This window comes from Carcharhinus amblyrhynchos, chromosome 3 (genome assembly GCF_965287045.1).
Source record: "Carcharhinus amblyrhynchos chromosome 3, sCarAmb.v2.hapA, whole genome shotgun sequence".
Lineage (NCBI taxonomy): Eukaryota > Metazoa > Chordata > Chondrichthyes > Carcharhiniformes > Carcharhinidae > Carcharhinus > Carcharhinus amblyrhynchos.
In genome coordinates, this window is record NC_137326.1 from 92,257,285 (window position 1) to 92,281,426 (window position 24,142).

Sequence of the window (24,142 nt, forward strand, 5' to 3'; positions counted from 1 at the left end):
GGCCCCAGCCCCCCTCCCCACACAACTCCCAACTTTCTCAAAAAGTGGGAAGATTGCGATGTGGCGCATGCCTGAGAGACCAGTGCAAATCTCTCCATTATTCTCACTGTTATGATACAGAATTCCTTTCTCCGGTGTGCCAAATGGCAGTGGTATGGTGAAATTTGATATTCTGGAATTTGATGGATTTTGGGAAGAAAGGATCAATGGAAATTTTATTTATTTTGGTGTAGAGAGCACAAATTACAGAAGGTATCAAGAAAAGATGAATTGAATGATATTTTGCATAGTTTATTTTCTTTTTGTTCATGGCACTGTTAAAGTGACAGGCCAAGAACCAACAGTTCTTTTTCTAATCTTAAATTGGTCTAAGACTATTCTGTACATGTTGGAAGAAGTAATAGTCTGAAGTGGTCTCCTTATTATGTCACGAGATAATGGTGTGAGTTTTGGTTTTTGTTTCCTTCTCTGTGACATAGGTTTCTCACGTACATTTACGTACTTCCCCTTCCACGGCAATTGACTGTGTAAAAGCAGATTCGAAGTTCACTTCAAACCAAGATTCTGCAGCCATTTTTGGATTGAATTGCTTTCTGTCTTTCCTGTGGATAATAGTGCAACCATGAGTTTCAGAGTTAAAGTTTTTAAAAGAGATCACAGCATTGATTTCCGGAAAAAGCGAAGAACTCGAAAGAGGATAGGACAAGTTGAGGAACAGAGATTCAGCACAGTATGTATTAGCCTCAGTTTTCTTTAGAGCTGTAAGAATATGGCACTGTGGCCTTAAGAGATGTTAGTGTGAAGGGGGACACATGCCTTTGACATTTCTTTTGGTAATCTGAGGAAGTTATTTTGTCTTATAATTGAATTTGAAAGTTCACTATATGGTTGCTAGCTATAAATCAAGTTGGAGCTTAAAATACGTGAGCCCAATAACACCACAGAATCACATTGTAGAACAATTACCACAAGTTATGGAAGAGAAACATGTACAAAATATGTTTGTAAATGAATGGATTGCTAGTTTTAAGAAATTTTCAAATCTTAAAATTAGACGTAAATCTGAATGTCAGATAGTAAGTAGTCAGACTGCGATAGCTCGGTGTATATATTTCGCAATGAAAGAGGAAACAGCTACTACAAGATATGTGAATAGGCACGAGTTTATCCATTTGCTCCTAATTTATAATGTTGCACAGAAATGTTACGGATAAAGTTTAATGTTGAAAGCAAATGCGGATAATCTCCAGTTCATAGGCTAAGGCCTATTTTAATCCTGTGATTGAAACACTTCCTAAATACAGTTAAGTGTATCTGCTCTCAACATGATTCCCTGTTTTGGTCTCCTTATTTACTTTTATGTTCTAATACCAGTTGTGTCCTTTTTAAAAAAATCTTAGTTAAAAGTGTAGAGCTAATGTGTAGAACCTGAAATACTATTTTGCTTTCTAAGCAAAGTTGTAAAAGGTTGTAACCCTTGTCAAAAAGTCAAAGAAATTCATGTTTAGATCTGAATGAAGTACTCCTGAATTTTCAGCAGTCATCTTATGATTTGCGCTATAATCTTTCCACTTTTGTGTGCTTGGACTCGTTTTGCTATTCTTTAAAGAATCTGTTTGCAAGCAAATCCTTATTCAAGAAAACAATTTGATTTTACTTTCCAGGCAGCTTGTGTTAAAAAGAAACAAGACTGCAGATTCTGTTGCCTGTCAGGGCATTTTCAATTTGATGGTAGTATTTTGGAAAAATACTGCTATATAAATTTGTGTGCGTGCTAAGTCTTTGGGTGACCCTTACATTGAATGGAATGATCCTTTTCCAAAGAAAATGAAAAATCAAAATCAGTGACCATCAGCAGATTTAGGCCAAAAATTGCAAAGTATAACAAATATCAACTTCATGGTGGGAGTGGGGAGGAATTTAACAAGGAGCAAATCTTGGGTCGGTAATTGGTAAGTACGCGACGCCAAACCTCCTCCCCCTTCAACCATCACCAACTTGAGGCCTGGGCTATTTAAATCCCTGAGCTTCATTTACATTCAGTTGGTTAGCTGTCTGCATGATATGGACACAGAGGCAGCTGATTTGCTGCAATCAAGTAAGGAGTTGATGGCCAGAAGGACCCCTGCAGATGATGCTTAGCTAAATCATTGGAGATGGGGGTTGGGGAAGAAAGCAGTTGGTGAAGTCTGGCCCAGATTTCCTTGTGGGTTCCAGTGAGATCACTCCTGCATCTTCAGCTTCCTCTGAGACAGGTTAAGGCTTTACCTTCTCAAAACCTTTCTGTCTTCCATAACAGATTTTACAGAATGTGTAGCTGCCAGGGGTGTGTTGGGAGTGGGAGGGGTAGATGGTTCCATGCTCAGTCAGTGGTTAATATACTGTCAGAGTCCTAGTAACATGACAGGATCCAGATATCTATTTATTAATGAGGATACTACCTGATCAGGTGCCTTGGCCACTTAAAAACAATCCAGTTAATGTGGCACTGGAACAAAATGTCGCAGAAATGGGTAGAGGTAATTTTAATGAGTGGCTGCCACATTGTCACCAAGTCGGGCCGGTGTGGTGGTGGGGGTGGGGAGGGGATGGGGACGGTTAAAATGCTGCAGGCCATTCAGAAATAAATTTGTTCTGTTACTTGTCATTTGAACAAGCACATTGTTTTGCCCTCTTGATAGTTAAATGACAAGCCATACTTCTGACTTCATCCTTGGCTTTGGCTAGACCTTCCCTGCTGGGTTCTCTCTGATCTTAACCTGCAGAGTGAGCCTGAATAAAGCTGGGAGGGAAAGTTTCCATTTCAGTATCACAGTAGGGAAGGAGCAATGCTGCATGGACCAATAGATGAGAGCGATATTGCTGGGATAGTGGTGCTGCTGGATCCATTATCCTGGTCCATAAGAGAAATCTGGCAGAGATATGTACATGTGGAAGACCGATCACTTGTAATCACAAACAGTCGCACCACTCTGTATACTGTACATAGTTCAGAAAATAACTTGTCTTGAAATCCGTGTGGTCTGCCTGATGCTAAATTTTGGAACAGTTCATCCCAGTCTTACTTTGGCAAAATGATCTTTGTGTTCACCATTGAGACTCTTTGTTAATAGTTGTGGTGAGAATTAATGACTCAGTTTAAAAGGTCAATGTTTAGTGTTTTACTCAACCAGCTAAAGACATCTGTTCTCAGTTTTTGTGGCTAACCCATACACGTCTTTGCTGACATCTTAGAGTAACTGGATATGTTCTCTTCACTTCCTTCCCACTAAGCCACTGGGGAAAATGAATGTGTAGAGCTATAGGGATCAAATACTTGCACTTCTTTACTGTAAACTATGCTGGTAGAAACCACTCTTACCACCGCACGTTACAACTGAACAACTTGTAGATAATTCCAGCTTGTACTGTGTGAGTGTAGGAAGCTATTTTCCTATTGTGAATGTCCCGGGCCTAAGTCTGGCCAGGTTATGGAGAAATACCAATGTGACTAATGATACAATATGTGACCATTTACTCAAGTATGGACTAAGTGTTCTGCAGAGAATCAGAGGTAAGAATCTACCATGCTTTTAAAATGCAGCCAAAGACATTACTGCAACCACGTTTGTGGTTGGCTAAGAGGCACGTAGTTATTTTAATAGGGATCTATTTTTCTGTTATCCCAACAGTGTGCATTCCACTTGGTGGTTTTCAATCATGTAAATTGTTCTGCTAACATTGGGTCTTAGATAGAATAGAATTGCGTATGAGTGAGACACCCTCCTTTGTCAGGTGATTGAAAATGTAATAATCCTGAAGTGTTTGTGATTGGAAAGGAAGAGTATGCTACTGCATATCCAATACCTCTCCACTGTCATCCAGCTGGATGGAATTGCTGTTGTGCAGTTCCATTCTTATCTATCCCATTATGGCTAGAAAATCACTTGCAATGGTTTCTATCCCTTTTCCCACAATGTTACTTCTGGAGTCTCCTGGGAAATTTAGCCTTAGTCTTCTCCTGTTTCTCATCTACATGCAACCCTTGGTGACATCATCCAAAGGCACTGTGATATTTTTCACACCCATTGATAATACTCATCCTACTCACTGCCACCCTTTTTGATTCCTCTACGTTATCAGCCTGCTTATCGGACACCCACAGAATGAGCAAAAATTTCCTCCAAGTAAATATTAAGGGACTGTTTTCAGTCCCTGCTACAAACTCCATTCCCTAGCGACTGACTCCATGTCTCCCTGAGATTAAACCAGTTTGTTCACAGCCTTGGTATCACGTTTGATCCTGAGATGGACTTCTGACCTCATATTATGACTAAGACCACCTATTTCCACCTCTGTAAAACACCCCATCTCAGCTCATCCGTTGTTGAACCCACATTCACATTTTTAATACCTCTGGACTTGACTATTTCAAAGCTTTCCTGGCTGATCTTCCACAAGATACTCGCTGTAAACTTGAGGTCTTCCAAACAGCTGCTGCTCATTAACTCACAGCAAGTTCTGTTCTGCAAACGTTCCTGTCCTTGCTGACCTACACTAGCTCCCATTCACACAGTCTTGGTTTTAAAATTTGTGTCCTTGTTTTCAGATCCCTCCATGACATTGCCTCCCCTTAACACTGTAATCTCTCTAACCTCCAGTGATATCTCCAATTCCAATTCTCTCCCCACACCCAGTGGTCCACCAGAGCAAACTTTCGTCTGTTTCCATAACTAGTAATTCCAGGAACACGTCGCTAATCTGTCTCGAGGGGCTTATAGCTTGAGGGGTGACACTACATTTCAAGCATGGCTGACCAGGAGTCTCTCCCACGTTAACTGCCAGTCATTGGCACGTTTGGCAGGATTTGCAGGTTGGTACTCTCAATCTGTTTGTCCGCATTATGAATGCATCTTCCTTGGCCATGAAGTCCAGGGGTGGGACTCAAACCCAGATCTTCTGCCTCAGAGAGAGGGATGCTACACACTGTGCCACCTTTGTCCCCCACCTTCCTCCGTGAAGACACTTGTTAAAGCTTACCTCTTTGACCAAGCTTCTGGTCACCTTATGTGGCTTGGTGTCATACTTTGTTTTATAATGCTCCTGTGAAGTGCCTTTCAACATTTCATTATGTTAGAGGTACTATATCAATATAATTTGTTACTGTTGTGTTCACATCAGCTTTCAAATTACTCCCACATTAGATTTTCCATTTTTGTACTTGCTATCTGAGCTGTGTAAGCTTGAGTATCAGAGTATTGATAAGATTGTTAATGATGTATTGGTCGATCTTTCTCCCCCTGTTTGGAGTTCAAGGCGAATATATTTTATTAGTGTCACAAGTAAGGCTTACATTAACATTGCATTGAGGTTACTGTGAAATTTTAGGTGGCACGGTGGTACAGTGGTTAGCATTGCTGCCTCACAGCACCAGGGACCTGGGTTCGATTCCCTGCTTGAATCACTGTCTGTTTGCACATTCTCCCTGTGTTTGCATGAGTTTCTTCTGAGTGCTGCTGTTTCCTCCCAGAGTCCAAAGATGTGCAGGTTAGGTTGATTAGCCATGCTAAATTGACCCTAGTTTCAGGGGGATTAGCAGGGTAAATATGTGGGGTTATGGGAGGAGGGCCTGAGTGGGACTGTGGTCAGTGCAGATTCAATGGTACAAATGGCCTCCTTCTGCATTGTAGGGATTCTATGCTATGATATTCTCTAATGGATCAGATTAAAGCATCGCTGCATCCATTTTGGAATCTCTGATCCTCGTGGACCGTTGCATTAATAACTTAACAGACCAATATACTGTCACAATAACTTCCAGACAATAAAGGGAAAGCAGCATATCAATAAACTTAATTGATTCACTTTGCAATAGTAAAATATAACAACGTAAGCCAAATGACTGGGCTTTTGGAATTTTCCCCATAACCGGGCATGTGACAATCCTGTCAGTGCAGATGTGGACACTATCTTAGTGTCCTGGTTGAGACAGAACAAAAAGTGAATAGTTATCTCCATCAGCCTGACTACTTTATAAAATTAATTTTTCTTTTTCAAGTGGAAAATTGCTTGGCTGACAAAATGGCTCCAGCCGGTCACATGCTGGTTTCTGAAAGTTTCTGAGCAGGTTGAAAGCAAACAAAGGCTCACACCTCAAAAGCCCTGGAACGTAATATTCTTTGCATCGTATAATCATTCCAGCCCAACCAATGCAAAACCTGAGTAAATGAGCTGTCTCATTTCCCAGTCAGCTATGAAAAAAGGCAACTGTTTGCAACTCTCAGTCTCTGATCTGGTGTTACTGACCTAAGCGCTACTTGTTCCAACACACAATGGCTTCCAACCAGAGCCTCATTTAGTCAATTCAAAACCAATGTCTCCAAGTAAAATAGGAATCCTGACTCCCAATATACACCACAAGATTCAGCCCCTGGAAAACACATACTTTGTCCAACATCTAGGAGGCATGATGAGAGGCATGTCACATGACCGTCCCCAAGCTGCTAGAACTTTGCCCTGCAGTCCCGGAGTCAGGTCGTTATTGTTTAACCTCTGATGAGGAACATCTAGCATCTTACCATTTTGGGCAGCATGGTGGCACAATGGTTAGCATTGCTGCCTCTCAGCACCAGGGATCCAGGTTCAATTCCGGCCTCGGGTGATTGTATGTGTGAAGTCTGCACCTTCTCTCCTTGTCTGTGTGGGTTTCCTCTGGGTTCTCTGGTTTCTTCCCCCCCCCACAACACTCCAAACATGTGCAAGTTAGGTTGATTGGCCATGCTAAATTGCTTCTTAGTGTCAGAGGAAATTAGCAGGGTAAATATGTCGGGTTATGGGGATAGGGCCTGGATGGGATTGTTGTCGCTGCAGGCTTGATATCCCGGATGGCCTCCCTCTGCACTGTAGGGATTCTATAATTCTATGATGAAGCAGATGGCAGCAGTAAGAACTCTGGCCTCTCATCGAAGCTATGAGCAACTGGAATATTGGAAATTGTGCCTTTAGGACTAACTCAATTCTATGTGCTTTCTCCCTCGACATGCCTTCTCCCAACATGGAAATGATGAAATAGTCCCATTTCTGGAAAGATGGATAACCCTTCAACAATCAGCCTTCCCTCTGAGCAAACATTCCAATAGACTTTTGATTTTGGACTCTCAAAAAACCATGAATGAGTGTGTGTGTGTGCATGCTTGCATGCGTGTGTGTGTGTTACGTTTTCTGTTTAAGGTTAGGTACTGAGAGGAGAAATCAGGGCTGTTTAAATTAATCCACCTCCTGTCCGTAATGTTACATTCCCAGAAGAACAAATACTCATTAAGAAGCTTTTGAAGGGACCAGCATAGGAAATTGCATCAAGACATGGAAATTGCAACATGCGTTCTGTATATATTAGTGCAATACCAATGAATGAAACAGATTATGAATTGATCTATTCTGCAGTAGTATGTTGAAATAAATAACTTCTTTATTCTTCATGTGTTTGGTGGTTTGATACACGGTCATAGTATACCGTCAAAGGACATGCCTGGCAGGAGTAATTCCCCAAGAATTGAAGCAAGAATGAACTTCAGAATCTCCAGATTATGCTTTTACATATTGAATTTTAATCAGATACTTAGCCAGATACATTACATGTTAATAAGTGAAAGAGATACATTCTGGTCACCTGCTTTTTCTGGAAGAAAACAGTAATGCATCTCACTGACCTTAGGGTCTGCAAGATCTGGTGCAGAACAGTGACTTTTGCTGAAACTTCTTTGATTGCTGTACTCAATGCCACCAGCCCCTCCCCTTTTTCTGCTTTGTCCCAATCCAAGATGGTTTTAAGACTTCAGGGACCTTCAGACTTCTAATTTTGTAAGCCTGCTAACAGCTCCTGTTTGTGTAAGGCTTTACCCCAGGCATGTCAATGGAGGGATGGTGCATCTGCTCAATACTGGGAAAGTGGGAAGCCCACTTATAATTTTTTTGCAGACTTAGGCAGGGAAATTAGTGTCATCAAAGAATACTAGAATTAAAGAAAGCAACAGTCTCAGTAGCCGTTTTTACAGTTTTACTTCCAAAAAAGGATTAGTTCAAACATATAAATCGGAGGCACCACTTTGGAACCAAGATAGTAATGGAATTATTAAATTAGCTCAGGCTCCTGAAGTGTCACCATAGTTAATTAAGGGCTGTTAACAGTTGTTCTGTTCCTTGTTTGAAAAATGTAATACAGTTGTTGGTAAAAAAGGGACATCATTAGGGAGGGAGAAGCTATTATGGTTCAGAATCAGAGGGCGATTATAATGGAGTGAGAGGCTAAACAGGATGCAGGAATAGTGCTATGAAGGAATGAGGGACAGTAATGTGAAATAAAGGGAGGTGAAATAATTATTTGAGTTCTTTCCTTGTTTGCATACGAGTCATGCGTTAAGCAAATATTGTTTGAGTGCCTAAGTACTTTATGATTAAAATTATTTAATAAAGACAGTTTAAATATTCATTTGTTTTTGAAATAACATTTGGGTAAAGTTTCTGGAAAAAAAATCAGAACTTTCCGTATGAAATTACTAGAGGGGAAAGCTATTACTCAGCCGGTGTGGTGCTTGTAGGCCACGCTACGACCTTGACTATAGTCAAACTAGAGGAGTTTTTTAGTGAATCCTCTAGGGACTCTCCAGGAACCATTCTGGTAAATAAAAACTTGGCTGAAATTATTATGCGTCCAATCTGTTTTTTTCGGCTGTTCTTGCAGGCATTCCTTCTGTCCAGAAATTTAAAGGTATTTGCTTTGGCTTCCTGTGGCAGGTTAGAGGGCCGTTGTGCCAAGCCCCATTGATGGGGCTTTGAGTATGAAAAGCTACAATCATGGCTGAACCCAATCCAGAGTAGCAGTCTATCCACCATCCCCATGGACCTTCCGGCCTTGATCTTAAATTTCTATGCTGTTTTGCAGGATAGCAAGAGTCATGTTGAGGTGCCCTCATGATTCCCAACCTGCTTTAGCAGTGCTCACCTCTTTCATTCCTCTGATTGGGTCTGCAGCATTGGGAGAACTCGATGAGCTGGAAGGCAGCCAATTAAGAGGATGTCTAAGAAGATTTCCGAATTTGCTTTGTCTCCAGCAAGTGCAGGCTCCAGCCCCACTTTTGGTCTTGATATCAAGTTTCTAAAAACTTGACAAAATGTAATCCAATATTTTCCATTGAAGGAAAATAAACTGCTATTGAAAATTGTTGTTAGAACTCTTATCCCATTATTACACTCTGTTTTGTTCAAGAATTACGATTTTTCTGAATTTGACCCTACTAATACTCATTTAGATAAAATTTGTTTGAAAACACAAAACAAGCATGAAAAACATAATTTATTTGCAGTAACAGAAAATTGTATATACAATTTCATGGTTTCATAAATGTAGAAGGAAGTACATATGTTGCTTAGGGTATGGGGTTTCATGTTGTGAAACACCAATTTTATACAATGATCTATTTTATGTACAAAAATATGAATCATTGCATGAATATTAAACTTTTGCATCATCTCCTATTACTGTTTTGCTGTTAGAATGCACAAATGGGCTGATAATATATAAAGTTGCCACCTGCAAAGGGACAATTACTGTGCACAACTTAAAATAGTGATCTTTCACCCATTTAAACTATGACTCAAAAAAGATTGTCTCCGCGTATCAACCCCACTATATGCAGTGCTTTGGATTTTGGCCAAATGATGTCATTTGGTGGAGATGATATTGATGCTAAAAACACTTAACATATTTATGAATAATCTTTTGTAATTAATGGTGGTAATTAAACACTCTTGTGACCACCAAGGGCCAGCTTCAGTTATTCCTGAGTCCTTTGTCGCTTCCCTCATAATGTACCTTGGCTTTAACTTCAAGAGAACAGCCTTTATTGCAACTCTCTGACATTTTCTCATCTTGTGGCCTACCTCAATGATAGTCAATACATTACTTACACTTACTAAGAAGTGTTTTGTGAATGTCCAAAAACCCTTCATATAGAATTGACTTCAGTTGATGCTGGGCTTGAATCTGCATCTCAATGTGAAAGGTCACTGTAGCATCTAGTTCCTATATCATGGTTGTTTATTAAAATAGTTTATTCAAATAGGGGAATTTGCTTTAGGGGTACATTTGTTTGTTTAAAGTGAAGATACATCGGTTTGAATGGGTACTTTCCAACATGGGGACTTCCTGATTTTGCATTGGACATTAAGATGTTCCTCTGTAACAAGGGAAAAGTAAATGAAATATTAATACACCATGCACAATTCCTTATCAAGAGTCAAGAGCAAGTTACTTTCTAGCTCTCTTACCCTCCAAGTTACTTGTTTTCAAGACATAGGGTGGGACTGAAACCATAGAACCCGAAACCGTAGAATCTTGTCGAAGGTCAGTGGACATTTCCATGGTCCTCCCCTTGCCCACGGGTGGGACTGTAAAATTCAGGTGATAATATCAATTGAAGAAAAATAAAATCCCAGCCTTATCTTGTTTCTCTGTCTTTTTTTGCTCGCTCACGAGATTTGATTATCGCTGGCAGTGCCAGCATTTGTTGCCCATCCCTAATTGGCCTTGAGAAGTTAATGGTGAGGTGCTTTCTTAAATTGCTGCAGTCCATGTGTTGTAGATATATCTACGGAAGCGAGTTCCAGGACTTTGACCCAGCAAAGAGAAGGAATACTAATATTGGCTGTTGTTTTGGAAATCATGCATTTTGGCCAAGAGTAAATGTTTTTTGATAATGTTTAAATGAAAATCATGCTCCTTGTGTTGCAGTTAATTATGACATTGAAAAGAAATATTTCCTAAAAAAGCTTATAAAATGACTGCCTAAGATTACTTTACGTGACTGTGATGTAAAGGTATCATTGTGTCAATTTCCTTTTATGAAAATTGTGCATGATTCATGATAGCTTTATGTAAAACATTATGGCGCATGAATTTGCTCAATTGTTTATGTGACTTGCGGACTACATCTGCTGAAACCCTATGCCATTCATTTACATGGCTCTGTTCCCCCCACGCAAAAAACTAGCCTGCATATGATTCCTACTTTATGTAATGCTTTGACATAAATTTACACCAAAAGTTTTAGCACAGCATTCTTTGAAGCCACCTGATATTGATGTAGCAGGATTTTGGGGGTCTGATTATGATTTTGTTAACATTTCTTGGAAATTTCTCTATGAGACCTCTTGCACTGTACTTAACCAAAGTACTGTAATTTGCAGTGCACTCAAAATGTTCAAATCCGTGCAAACAAACCAGCTCTGATCTTTCAAGTCTTTCTTTGTAGTTGTATTTCCTCATATAGGGCAGTTTATTTTTATCTCAGTAAAGTCATGCAGAAACTACAACGTTTGCTTTTTGCAACCTAATGGAATAATTTGAAATGTGCTTGGCAAACCAACTTAGAAAAAAAACTTTAAAACTCAATATTTATCACTCTTTATAAACTAGTTAAGTGGGAAGAGATTATAGAACAGTTTGCAAGCTGCATCTCTCAGTAAATTCCCGGCTCGGGTCACTGTCTGTGTGGAGTTTGCACATTCTCCTTGTGTCTGCGTGGGTTTTCTCCGGTACTCCGGTTTCCTCCCACAGTCCAAAGATGTATGGGTTAGGTTGATTGACCATGCTAAAAAAAAGTGCTCCTTAGTGTCCTGAGATGCGTAGGTTAGAGGGATTAGTGGGTAAAATGTGTAGGGATATGGGGGTAGGGCCTGGGAGGGATTATGTTCAGTGCAGACTCGATGGGCTGAAGGGCATCTTTCTGCACTGTAGGGTTTCTATGATTCTATGAAAAAAATGAAATGAGTTTCACAGCAGCGATAATCAGGACAAGGAGTCAGACATAATTGAATCATAAAAGCATAGCAAATAGGGGCAGGAGTAGGCCATCCAACCTTTGATCTTAAGGTTTATTTCTTTGTCACAAGTAGGCTTACATTAATATTGCAATGAAGTTACTGTGAAAATCCTCTGGTCACCACATTCTAGCACCTATTTGGGTACAACTGAGGGAGAATTTAACATGGCCAATGCACCTAACCTGCACACCTTTGGACTGTGGAGGAAACCCACACAGAAATGGGAGAATGTACAAATTCCACGCTGACAGTGACCTAAGACAGGAATTGAACCTGAGTTCCTGGAGCTGTGAGGCAGCAGTGCTAATCACTGTGCCAGCCTGCATTCTTTGTGATCATGGCTGATCGTCGAACCAGTAACCAGTTTCCACTTTCCTCCGATGTCTCTTGTTCCCTTTAGCCTCAAGAGCTGTATCTAACATACAGGGTATGATTTTCCCAGCGCACTGCGCTACTCAACTGCACAGTGGGCCGGGAACTTTAAGCAGGGGGAGAATGAGAGTCTGGTCATGATCTTCCTGGAGCATTTTTTATAGTGTGATCAGCCTCTTGCTAGGGCGCAAGGCTGATTACCATATGCAGAAACTGCTCTCCTCCTCTTTAGCGAGCACAAGATGCAATTGTCTGGGCTCACGAAAGGTTCTGTCCACGCCATTGAAGGTCTACATCAGCGGAGGTCACATATGCTCCCCATCAAAGGGGACCAGGTGTGATGACCTCACTGGTGGGACCTGAGGCCATTGAGGACCCTGGGAGGTCAGGGGCAGAAGGGTGCCATTGGTTGGTGCCAGCCTGGCACACTGGCAATAGCCAGTGGGCACCAGACAGTGCCAAGGTGGCAGCATCTGAGGGAGTGGGGCCAGCTGGATGGAACCAGACCAGGTGAGGTGGGGTGGGGAGGATGTCAGGGAATGGGGGGCTCTGCATTGGGGTTATAGGGGCAGCTGCTGGGGCCGGTACTCAGAGACCGGCCATCAAGAATTGAGGAGGAGGGAATCAGAGTCCGGCCATTGGGGACGGCAGGGGTGGAGTGGAGAAATTGGAGGCCGGCCATTAGGGAACAGAAAGGGATAGGGATTGGAGACTGGGGCCAGCCATCAGGGGTCAGTGCCAGCGATCGGGAGGTCAGCAATGTCGAGAAAGGAACGAAGCGCTTGTCAACTGATCTCCAAGTATACTGGGAGATTGACTCATGCGCACCAGCCCTTTCTGCAATCCGATGCTGGCCTCATGGGAGGGATTAGGCAACCTCCACCCCTGCCATACATATTGCCCCATCACCAACATAAATCCTCTATGGTCCCTGTGATGCACAGAGTGCTGTAAATTCTTTACAAAAATTTCTTCCAAAAAGCGGGTGGAAAAACTCCTGTCTCATGACCGTTGGGTACATTTTTTTTTGGAAAATCATCCCTACAATGTTTTGGCATCAACTGCTTTCTGTGGTAGAGATCTCCATGAGCTCACCACTCGCTGAATGACAAAATTTCTCCTCCTCCCAGTCCTAAATGGTTTACCCTGTCTTCTTAGACTGTGACTTCTAGTTCTGGACTCCCCTGCCATTAGGAATATCTTTCCTGCATCTACCCTGTCTAGCCCTGAGAACCCCTCCTCATTTTTCTAAACTCCAGTGAATATAATCCTAACTGACTCAATCTGTAATCATACATCAGTTCCACCATTCCAGGAATCAGTCTGCTAAACCTTAACCGCACTCCTTCCATTGCAAGAACTTCCTTCCTCAGATAAGGACACCAAAGCTGTACACAATATTCCAGGTGTGGTCTCACCAAAGCCCTGTATAACTGCAGCAGGACATCCTAGCTCCTGTACTGGGATTCTCTTGCTATGAAGGCCACCATACTATTTGCCTTTCACCATGCCTGCTGTACCTGCATGCTTAGATGGAGAAATAGTTCCAAATATTCATGCTGAATGTAGTTGGTTGTTTCGTTGAATAAATTGCTTAAGTAATTCTTACAGAATTACATCAACTCTTACCAAAGCGAACTGTGCTGCACCAGATTCTGAACTCCACAATTCTGCCAGGTATATGTGTTTTGTAGTTTTAAGGTCAACTTTCAGAGATGTGGCTTTCTCTTCTCTTTCTGTTTGGTTTTGCCAAACTGGTAAAATGCTATTTATATTTGAAAAATTCAGACTTTGTGTTTCTGTACAGAAAAGGAAAGGATTCGGAGAATGGTTCATCATTTATAAGAATATTCCTGTTCCTAGTTTGGCTATGTAAGGGAAAAGGAGTGCAGGGTGATGCATTCTGATTTTCATTTTTAAAAACATAGCAGTTTTTGAATTTGTCTTTTATTTTGTTGCAATTTCACATCTCTTCGTCCCTTTCATAATAATTCATTCAACCAGACATGATGTACATACTCAGCCTTGGGTCTGACACTGAGCTGTTCACTCTGCAGCTCCTTTTAAGATAACTAAAGTGGAAATTGAAGGTAACTTGAACTGATATTAAACTGTTGAGATCTTAAAGTTCAACATCCAATTCTGAACTCACTTTTTAAATAGATTGTTTCACATCTATGACAAAAGCTGACCAATCCTGGCTGAGATAATAATAGCAATGTGATAAGTGCAGGACATTTGTGTATTTATTCTTCCCCTGGAAGGTCTGAGTATCCCTTGGTTTTTGGGGGAGGTCAGGAGTTGAAGGGACCAACCTACATCCTGACTCAGGCTCAATAGCACTGTGTAAACCTATTTGGACTTTTATACTTTAACATTGTACAAGTATACATTTCTCTTGCTTATTCATCTCATCATATTGTAAAGCTGCAGACTTTTCACTTCTGCCAGCATCTGCTAAAGAATGGTGGCAGATGGAAGTATAAATTTAGGAGACTGCAGAGGATGTGGGGGATGGGAATGACACTGAAAATGACACTGGGATACCAGTATTGCACCACTTTCCTCTAATATGAAAACATCTTGAAGTGCTCTTGTAGGTGATACACAGTGGGCTGGCCAAACCACTTGTGGGATCTGTCTTTGCAGTTTTAATACAAATTTGTATCTTGAGTGAAATGCACTCCACTGATAAAAGCTGTCATCTCTAAAAATCTGACCGGCAGACATATGTGACCTAATGAGATTGTTAGAACACAATGGGCAGAATTTTCCTTCCCTGCCCACCCAGCACGGGAATTGTAACAGGCAGGAACATGCAAAGGTCCATTGACCTCGGGAGGGATTTTTCAGTCTTCGGGTAAGTGCTGTTGGAAAATCCCACCCAGTGCTCCAGGTTTCATTCCTCCACAATGGACTGTTTTGAGCCCGTTCATTTTATGAAGCTGTCCACCTACACTTAGATTAATAGTTTCACCTGCAAAATTTGTCATAGAGAGTCATAGACGTTTACAGCGTGGGAACAGGCCCTTCGGCCCAACTTGTCCATGCTGCCCTTTTTTTAAAACCCCTATGCTAATCCCAATTGCCTGCATTTGGCCCCTATTCCTCCATACCCATCTTACCAATGTAACTATCTAAATGCTTTTTAAAAGACAAAATTGTACCTCTGGCAGCTTGTTGCAGACACTCACCACTCTCTGTGTGGAAATAATTGCCCTTCTGGCCTCTTTTGTATCTTTCCCTTCTCACCTTAAACCTATGGCTTCTAGTTTTAGACTCCCCTACCTTTGGGAAAATGTATTGACTATCTAGCGGATCTGTGCCCCTCGTTATTTTGTAGACCTCTATAAGATCACCCCTCAGCCTTCTATGCTCCAGAGAAAAAAGTCCCAGTCTATCCAGCCTCTCCTTATAACTCAAACCATCAAGTCCTGATAGCATCTAGTAAATCTTTCCTGCACTCTTTCTAGTTTAATAATACCCTTTATACAATAGGGTGACCAGAACTGTACACAGTATTCCAAGCGTGGCCTGACCAATGTCTTGTACAACTTCAACAAGACGTCCTAACTCCTGTATTCAATGCTCTGACTGATGAAACCAAGCATGCTGAATGCCTTCTTCACCACTCTGTCCACCTGTGACCCCACTTTCAAGGAGCTATGAACATGTACTCCCAGACCTCTTTGTTCTGTAACTCTCCCCAATGCCCTACCATTAACTGAGTAAGTCCTGCTCTGGTTCAATCTACCAAAATGTGTCACTTCGCATTTACCTAAATTGAACTCCATCTGCCATTTGTCAGCCCACTGGCCCAATTGATCAAGATCTCGTTGCAATCAGAAATAACTTTCTTCACGGTCCACTATGCCACCAATCTTGGTGTCATCTGCAAATTTAGTAACCATGCCTCCTATATTCTCATCCAAATTATTAATATAAATAACAAATAATTGTCACAAAATCTTTCTGAAGTTTTGCTTGTTGAGAGTCACACATTTCCAAGTTTGTCCACCGTTTAAGGCAGTGAGTGTTCAAATTAATCATAAAGGATGCCTTTATGATTAAGAAACACTGTTTCCCTCTACCAGGAGGACCTGTGTCATGGATTTATGATACCACAGGCCCTAACTAAAGGTGAAGAACAACAATATTGTGAGTGGGAAGTAGGTTTCAGCAAGCTTTGCGCTTGCCAAGCACGCTAGCAGCTCTATCTGTCTGATTCATTCATTCTGTGTTAGCAGGTCACGCACTAATGTCAGCAATGTTTCAGACCAATCTCTATTATGAGAAGCTGCTCCAGGCATTTTGAAACTTGAAGTGGGTAGAATACATCCTGAAAGCCTTTGGTTTAGACACTTTTTTGTGCCAATGAACCAGCGTTATAATTTATAACCTATACACACACACACATATACACACACACACACACACACACACAATAGTTTGCAATGAAGTTCCTGTGAAAATAGATGAATTATTAGGGGTGGGAGTTGGCTGAGGAATTAATTGCTCTTTGCAATCAACTCTTTAATCCCAGCTCCTAAAATGTAAAATAATGATCATTTAGCGCTAGTTTCACTTTGTGTTTGTTTTCTGCTATCTCTCATCTTCAGGTGGCTTTCAAATCAGTGGAATGAAGGATTGAAATAAAGAAAATACTTGCAATTACTTGGGGGTTGATTAGCTTAATTGGCTACAGTGTGGTGCAGAATGATACCAATTCTGGCTTTGCTAGTTTAAGGAAGGCTACCTCTTAGCCTTGCCCCTCACTTGATTGAGAGTGGTGGTGCCCCTCAACTATATAACCACTTGTCTCCAGCAGGAAGAATTGCTTATGGTCTTCTGTGACTCATGTCTATTGACATTACATTGTAACTTGAAATTACACTTTATAATCAATGAAGCACAAAAACTGTTTTAATGGAGAAAATGCAGCCATCAAAACATAAAGGATTCTCAGGGGACTCGACAGGGCAGATGCTGAGAAATTGTTTCCCAATGTGGGAGAGTCTTGGACCAGAGGGCATAATCTCAGAGAAATGGGCTGCCCATTTAAGACAGTGTTGAGGAGGAATTTCTTCTCTTAGAGGATAGGAAATCTGTGGAATTATTTACCACAGAGAGCTACAGAGACTGGTTCATTCAAGGTTCAGATAGATTTTTAATCGTAAGAGAAATATTATGGGAATAAGATGGGAAAGTGGGGTTGAAGATTATCATATCAGATCAGTCATGGTCTTATTGAATGGTGATCGGCTTGATGGCCAAATGGCCAACTTCTGCTCCTACGTCTTATGCTCTTTCCTGTGTTTCTGCTGCTGCATCCATTACTTCTGCATTCAGGGAGCTGTGAAACTTAATTTCCACTTTTATTGCTCCCACATCCCCAGACCTTACTCACTCTTCTCTGTCCCACTATTTATTAGAATTTAAATGGCTCTAAATATTTTCAGGTGTTAGGTCTGTTTCTGGGTTCTGACCCCACTGTGTTCAGAAATACCTGGACATGGCACGTCTTATGGAAGATGGCAAACAAGCAAACACCTCCGTGCTTGCCATCCAGTTGAGGATGGTGGGAGGGTCCCTGAAGAAGGAATGCCAGATAATTTAGCCCGCTTGAATGGAGAACGTCAGACCCCAGAGGAAATGTGTGGGAGCACTGCTGAGGGTCGTATTGATGAACTGCCACAATATCAGTACCCGTGGGACAATTGTCTCCACAATTTCAGAACTCAATGACAACACTGTAATATGGGCAGACAGCAGCTTTGCCGATTGTAGCTTCTTGAGCTCCTGCACAGTTTAAGAGGTTATGAGACTCTGCCCTTTGCCCTGTTCTCTCCCACCTGCCCGGAGCTGAGACAGCTGTGGGGCCTCGGTGCTGTTCACAAGGTCTTCTCATATTTGGTTCAACCTTTCTAACTGATACTTCATTTACCCTGATTGTCTACTGATTGGTACTAGATGGGGTAGCTTCTGCTGTTTTCAGTCCACTCCCTGCCAATGTACATGGAGTTGGGAACACATCAGGAAGCAAAGTTTCCTAAATTTATTCTCGCTCCCACCCCCACCTCCAAAGCTGCCTCCAGATGGCTGATTAGACTTCATCTAGAGTTTCATTACCCAGGCATTCACCATGGGGAAGGTGTTTTCCTGGAAAATGCACGCAGTGTATATTTAATTCAGCCACATAAAACCAGGTTGTGAGGATAGTTCTTGGGTTAGTTACTCGTGCGTAAAGGACAATTGCCTGCTCTGATTTCCGTGGCAGGTGGACTGGTAAAATTCCAACCCATCGCTTTCCCTGTTAACCCTCTGAGGCTGAATCAGACTATTCATCATGCTAGTGCCATATTTGACTCTTAAGATGACCTTCTGACTGTGCCATCACTAAGACCACCCACTTCCATGTCTGTAATAGCATCAGAATCTGTTCCTGTTTAAGCTCATCTGCTGCTTTGACCCTCATTCATACCTCTGCTCCCTTGAGGCTTGAATATTCCAATGCAATTCTGTTCAGCCTTCCATACTTCACTCCCTAAGATCACCCAAAGTTCTGCTGCCTATGCCCTCCTGCATACCAAGGCCCAGGTTTCCTGCTTCTAAAAATGGCTGCGCAGTCATTGGATTCTTAGTCTTTGGGTTGGGGGGAATGGTGAGCTAGATTCGAAATCAGGGCATGCAGCCCCAGAAGAACTGAGGAGGCTTCTGGGTGTGGAAGCAGACTGGGTGGAAGTCATTCCTCGGAACTCCAGCACTTCGTCCAAAACTTAAAAAAAAGTGAATCATTGCTCCAGCCCTCACCCTTCACCCATCACACACTTCTCATGCCTAAGTCATGCCAGTCCATGCTATCTCACACTTTGTGCTAACACCTATGCCCCCAATATCTTACATGCTAATCTATACCCCTCAGCCCACTGCCATGGATCTTTATAGCCCCTTTATGCCCCACAAACACTCCATGTCAACCTACTCCCCCTACCCATCCCCCATGACCCCTTATAGCCCTACAGCAACTTAATGCCAACACATGCCTTACATTCATTATCCTATGCTCTTACACCTACCATGCCAATTCACCCAGTACCCACCAGGGACCTCAGGATCCCTGCAGTGATGAGATGAAATATAGTTCTAAAGTTGATTGTAGACCTCATTAAATTGAAAAAAAACCTCTCATTAATAAAAAAGCATTTACTACATTTATGTTCCTCCAACTATAGAAGGCATTAAAATAACAAAAGTTTTATCAACTGCACAATCCCTGACAGCAACAAGCATTGGAATTAACAGTCCCAACATTGTCTTTGTGGAGTTCGCACATTCTCCCTGCGTCTGCAGGGATTCCTCTGGGCGCCCTGGCTTCCTCCCACAGTCTAAAAGATATGCTGGTTAGGTGCATTGACCGAAACAGGTGCCAGAGTGTGGTGACTATGAAAATTTCACAGTAGCTTCTTTGTAATGTTAAAGTAAGCCTTACTTGTGACTAATAAATAAACTTTACTTTCTTTATCACTTGTTGCTGTCACTCATATTGTGAAATGGCAGGGGCACCCTACTGTGATAATGGAGGGTTGCTAAGTTAGTCATGCGGCAGTAATCCAGTTATGGAAATCATCAAGGTTATGACAATGGACAATGTGAAATAGCAAGTATTTGTTTATTTTTAACACTCCAGATCATTTTTCAAATTTAAAGGACTGGACTTTTAAATTCCTTGACAACCCCTTTTGACTGTTCCTCTTGATACTTTTGACTGTTGATTTTGACATAGAGTTTAAGACAATTTCAAAGAGCATTACAAGAGTTGCAGTGGGCAAGGAGCAGACAATGTAAAGGTCTGTTGGCCTTGGGCAGAATTTTATGGTTTTGGGACAAGCAAGGCCCTAAAATCCCACCCTAAGAGTCTATGCAATTTTTTGCCCTATACATACCTATTTTTAACAAATCAAAAGGGCTCCTGAACTCCACGAAATTACCTTCTGCAAAGGTGTCCTGGGATCAGATCTAAAGATTATCCAAATGAATCCACAAAGTTCAGACCAGCTCTTCCCAGGTCTATTCTTCACCTTTCAGGTTTCACTTTCCAGTCTTACCAAAATCTGACTTGAGTAGAGGCAGCTGATGATTTAAATGGCCAGCCGCTGCCATAAACTGCATGTGTGAAATGCAAATTGCCCATTCCTGGCCCCTGCAAAAATGGAAAGTGCCATTTTCAGGGGCAGGACAGTGTTGGGCATTTCCACTATTTTTGCCATGATGGAGAAGCGCTTTTTTGTGGTTAAAATCTGAACCCAAGTCTGAGTTTTATGCATCCCAGAGGAACAGACTGGCAGGTAGGGGAGGGGTTGCAAAATTGAATGGTATGGGGTTGGGGGGGGCGGGGTGGCAGCAGCTGTGCCATGCCTCTACGTGTATTTTAATCAATAGCCACTTAAGGACCTCATTTATTTAAAGCAAACTCCTTCACACCCCCACTCCCCCCATCTCTCCCTGCTGCCATCACTATCCAAACCCCAGGCCCATCCCCCTCTCTAGTGCCAGCCAGGCAATCCCCAATTACCTTCAAGTTCGGTCCACAGCGATGCTGTTCCTCATGGACTGACTGCAGTTGCAGCAGTAGCCACTGCTCTCAGTGGCACTGCTGAGATATTGGGACGAGAGAACCTCTGAATGTGGCTTCCCAGCAAGTGGAAATGGGCTCGGCCCTGACTCTTCAAGCAGTGGGCACCATCTCTCCATAGAATTCAACCCCAAGTCTTGTTCATCCCCATTCAGGCTGACTCACCAGCTCCTAGTAAAGTAATGGCTTGATTGTAAAGTTGTCACCCTTGTTCTCAAATCAAAGGCCTCACTCCTCCACATCTCAATAATCATCTAAGGCTCTCCTATCCTCTGAAATGTGTGTTTTGTTTGATAGTGCTCCTGTTTTGGGATGTTTAACAATATTAATGACTCTATGTAAATATAAGTTTCACTTCATGCATCTGATTTTTATTCTCCTGATAAGAAGAGAGGGACTTTTAATATCTCCCATTCTGGTGATATTATTGTTTAGCTAATTGCTCTGAAAGTTTTTCAACTGCCATTAAGCAAAACAAATGCCCTCGATTGTCATAAAAAGCTCACCTTTTTATTCACTCTGAGCAATGTAGTCAAAGGTATTGTATCAATTTGGGGACAAGCCACATCCTGTTTCTTCATCTTAACTGACTCCTTGGTACTTTTATTTATTTTGTTAGTGGTTATTAAAGTATGCATCCTCATTCAGACCATAATAGGGTTCTTTGGCGCAGAGCAACACACATCAATATTGGTATAGCGAACACTGAGGATTACACGCCCCTCCTGCTGCCCTGACAATGTTCTGATACATACACCCAGAGTGCGCTGCTCTGTGCCACAACCACAAAAGCAGAAAGTGACTGAAGTTCTTAAAACAATCAGTTCATGTACCGTAATTTGCTCTCAACAGAAAGTTAAGGCTAATGTTTAAATTGTCTACCGGAACTGCCGATCTACCAGACAAAAATCAGTTGAAAGCCAGAAGGTTATAACTGATATAAAGTCTGTAATGAGATGCTTTTTTTTAAATATGTCAGTGATCGTATTTTTTCTAAAATGAAGGACAACAAATGACCTGTTAATGAGCTCCAAAACCACTGATAGTTTTGAACCGTATTTTTAAAATTCTGTATAAAACCTCACAAGCCACATCCTGCCTCTTCATCTCAACTAACTTTTTGGTGCTTTCTTTTTATTTTGTTTGTGGCTGTTAAAGGTATGTTTCCTTATTCAGACCTTAATAGGATTCTTTGGTTTAAACAGCAGCCAATTTTTCTTGAAAAATCGATTTGAATTTCATTGTCTTCTGCAGTTTGCAAGTCAAAGAGAAATGTTGAAGGATTCAGTTTTGGGTGCCGGTGTGTTTTTTTCAAATTGTTGATGCGAGGGAAATGTTAACTTCAAAAGAAAGACATATTGAAGGTGTTTTCTTTCAGGAGATGACCATTTCAATCTTGAAGAAGATTTTACCCCGGCAGCAGTTTGACATACGTAAAGTATTAACGTAATCACCAAGAGTCTGAATTTTCAGGACAGATACAGGAGAAGTTGGATATTTAGAAATTGGTCCAGCAAGTTCAGGTTAGCACAGCTGTCTTTTAAAAAGGGTTACAATAAAGCTTTCTTCCTTTAAAGCACACTTGATTCAGCGTGATTTTGACTATTATATTCCCAGTGATGTAGTAGCTGATGATAGACTGAATCTAAATAGATTTAAAGAAAGTTGATAGACTCAATGCTTGGCATTTCTAGCAATTAATAAAACAAATTATGGTGATTATGCATTCGACAAGCATTCACTTATGTCCCTATCTAGCTCGTGAGCAAAGTTCTAGAAAATCTATCAATACCAAGTAGGCCAACAAATGGAAAATGGCCTTGGATTTATAATATAACATATAAGGTGATGCACTATATATACATTATCCTAATTATATGTGCCCTTCTCTGGAGCTATAATGGACAACAAATGCTGGCCTAGCCAGTGATTCCCACATCCCTTGAAAGCATATAAAAATACAAAAACCAGTAAACATATTTAGATTCTAGTTGAACATTGGATTGTTGTCATTTTAACACTCCCAAAATAAGTGAATTTAGGAGATACAATAAACAGTCTGGGTCATGCTGTTACAGAAAATATTGATTTTTGACCTTTTGTTTGGAATCTGCAATGAACCAAGCAATCCACTTCCCTTACTTCCTTTGTCTTTATGGGTACACATGGTATGAATAAATTAATGACAAGATAACATTTCAAAAGATGGAAATATTATATGGAAAGCAGAGATGAAATGTAAATTTTGATGTTTTGAAATTAGGTGACTATATAAAGTTAAAAAAAACTGAATCAAAATAATATTTTCTACATGACTGCATGACCTGGTTAAGTTAAAAGTTAAAAATGTTGGCTGGAATTTTACCATCCTGCCTGCCACAGGAATTGGAGCAGGCGAGGGGTGGACCATGGAAAGGTCCGTTGAGCTCAGGTGGGATTTTACAGTTTCAGGGCAGGTAAGGCCGTAAAATCCTGTCCATTATCTTTTTCTATTCATTCAAAGGATGCTAGGTAAAGACCATCAGCAATAAGAGATTCACTAACAACAGCCCCTTGACATTCAATGGTGTTACCATCACTGAATTCCCCACTGTCAGCATCCTTGGAGTTACCATTGACCAGAAACTCAATTGGACTCACCACATAAACACAATGGCTACAAGAGCAGGTCAGAGACTAGGAATACTGCAATGAATAACTCACCTCCCAAAAGTCTGTCCAACATCTACAAGGCATAAGTCAAGATGGACTATTCCCCATTTGCCTGGATGGGTGCAGCTCCAACTGCACTCGAGAAGCTCGACACCATGCAGGACAAAGCAGTACACTTGACTGGCACCACACCCATAAGCATCCACACATTCCACCACCGATGCTCAGTAGCAACAGTGTGAATGATGCACTGCAGCAATTCACCTAAGATCCTTAGACAGCACCTTCCAAACCCATAACCATTAGAAGGACAATGGCAGCAGATACATGGAAACACCATCACCTGCAAGTTCCCCTCCAAGTCACTCACCGTCCTGACTTGGAAATGTATCACCATTCCTTTGCAGTTGCTGGGTCCAAATCGTGGAATTCCCTTCCTAAAGGCATTGTGGGTCAACCTACAGCACATGAACTACAGTGTTTCAAGAAGGCAGCTCACCACCATCTTCTCAAGGGGCAACTAGGGATGGACAATAAATGCTGGCCAGCCAGCGATACTTAGGTTCCATGAATTAATTTTTAAAAATGTGGGCTTTATTGGCTAGGCCAACGGTTGTTGCCTACCCC

The 24,142-nt window shown here is 41.5% G+C and overlaps 1 protein-coding gene across 7 annotated transcripts in view; it reads left to right on the plus strand.

Moving 5' to 3' along the window:
• dock10 (dedicator of cytokinesis 10) overlaps positions 1 to 24,142 on the plus strand; it is a 326,378-nt gene that overhangs the window by 113,171 nt on the left and 189,065 nt on the right. The window contains exon 1 of one of the 7 annotated variants that reach the window (XM_080185522.1): positions 623 to 730. The exons of the other annotated variants lie outside the window; for them this stretch is intronic. Coding sequence (XP_080041648.1) covers positions 623 to 730 — 108 coding nt within the window. Of the gene's footprint in view, positions 1 to 622; positions 731 to 24,142 lie in introns of those variants that run through there. 7 annotated transcript variants of the gene reach the window in all.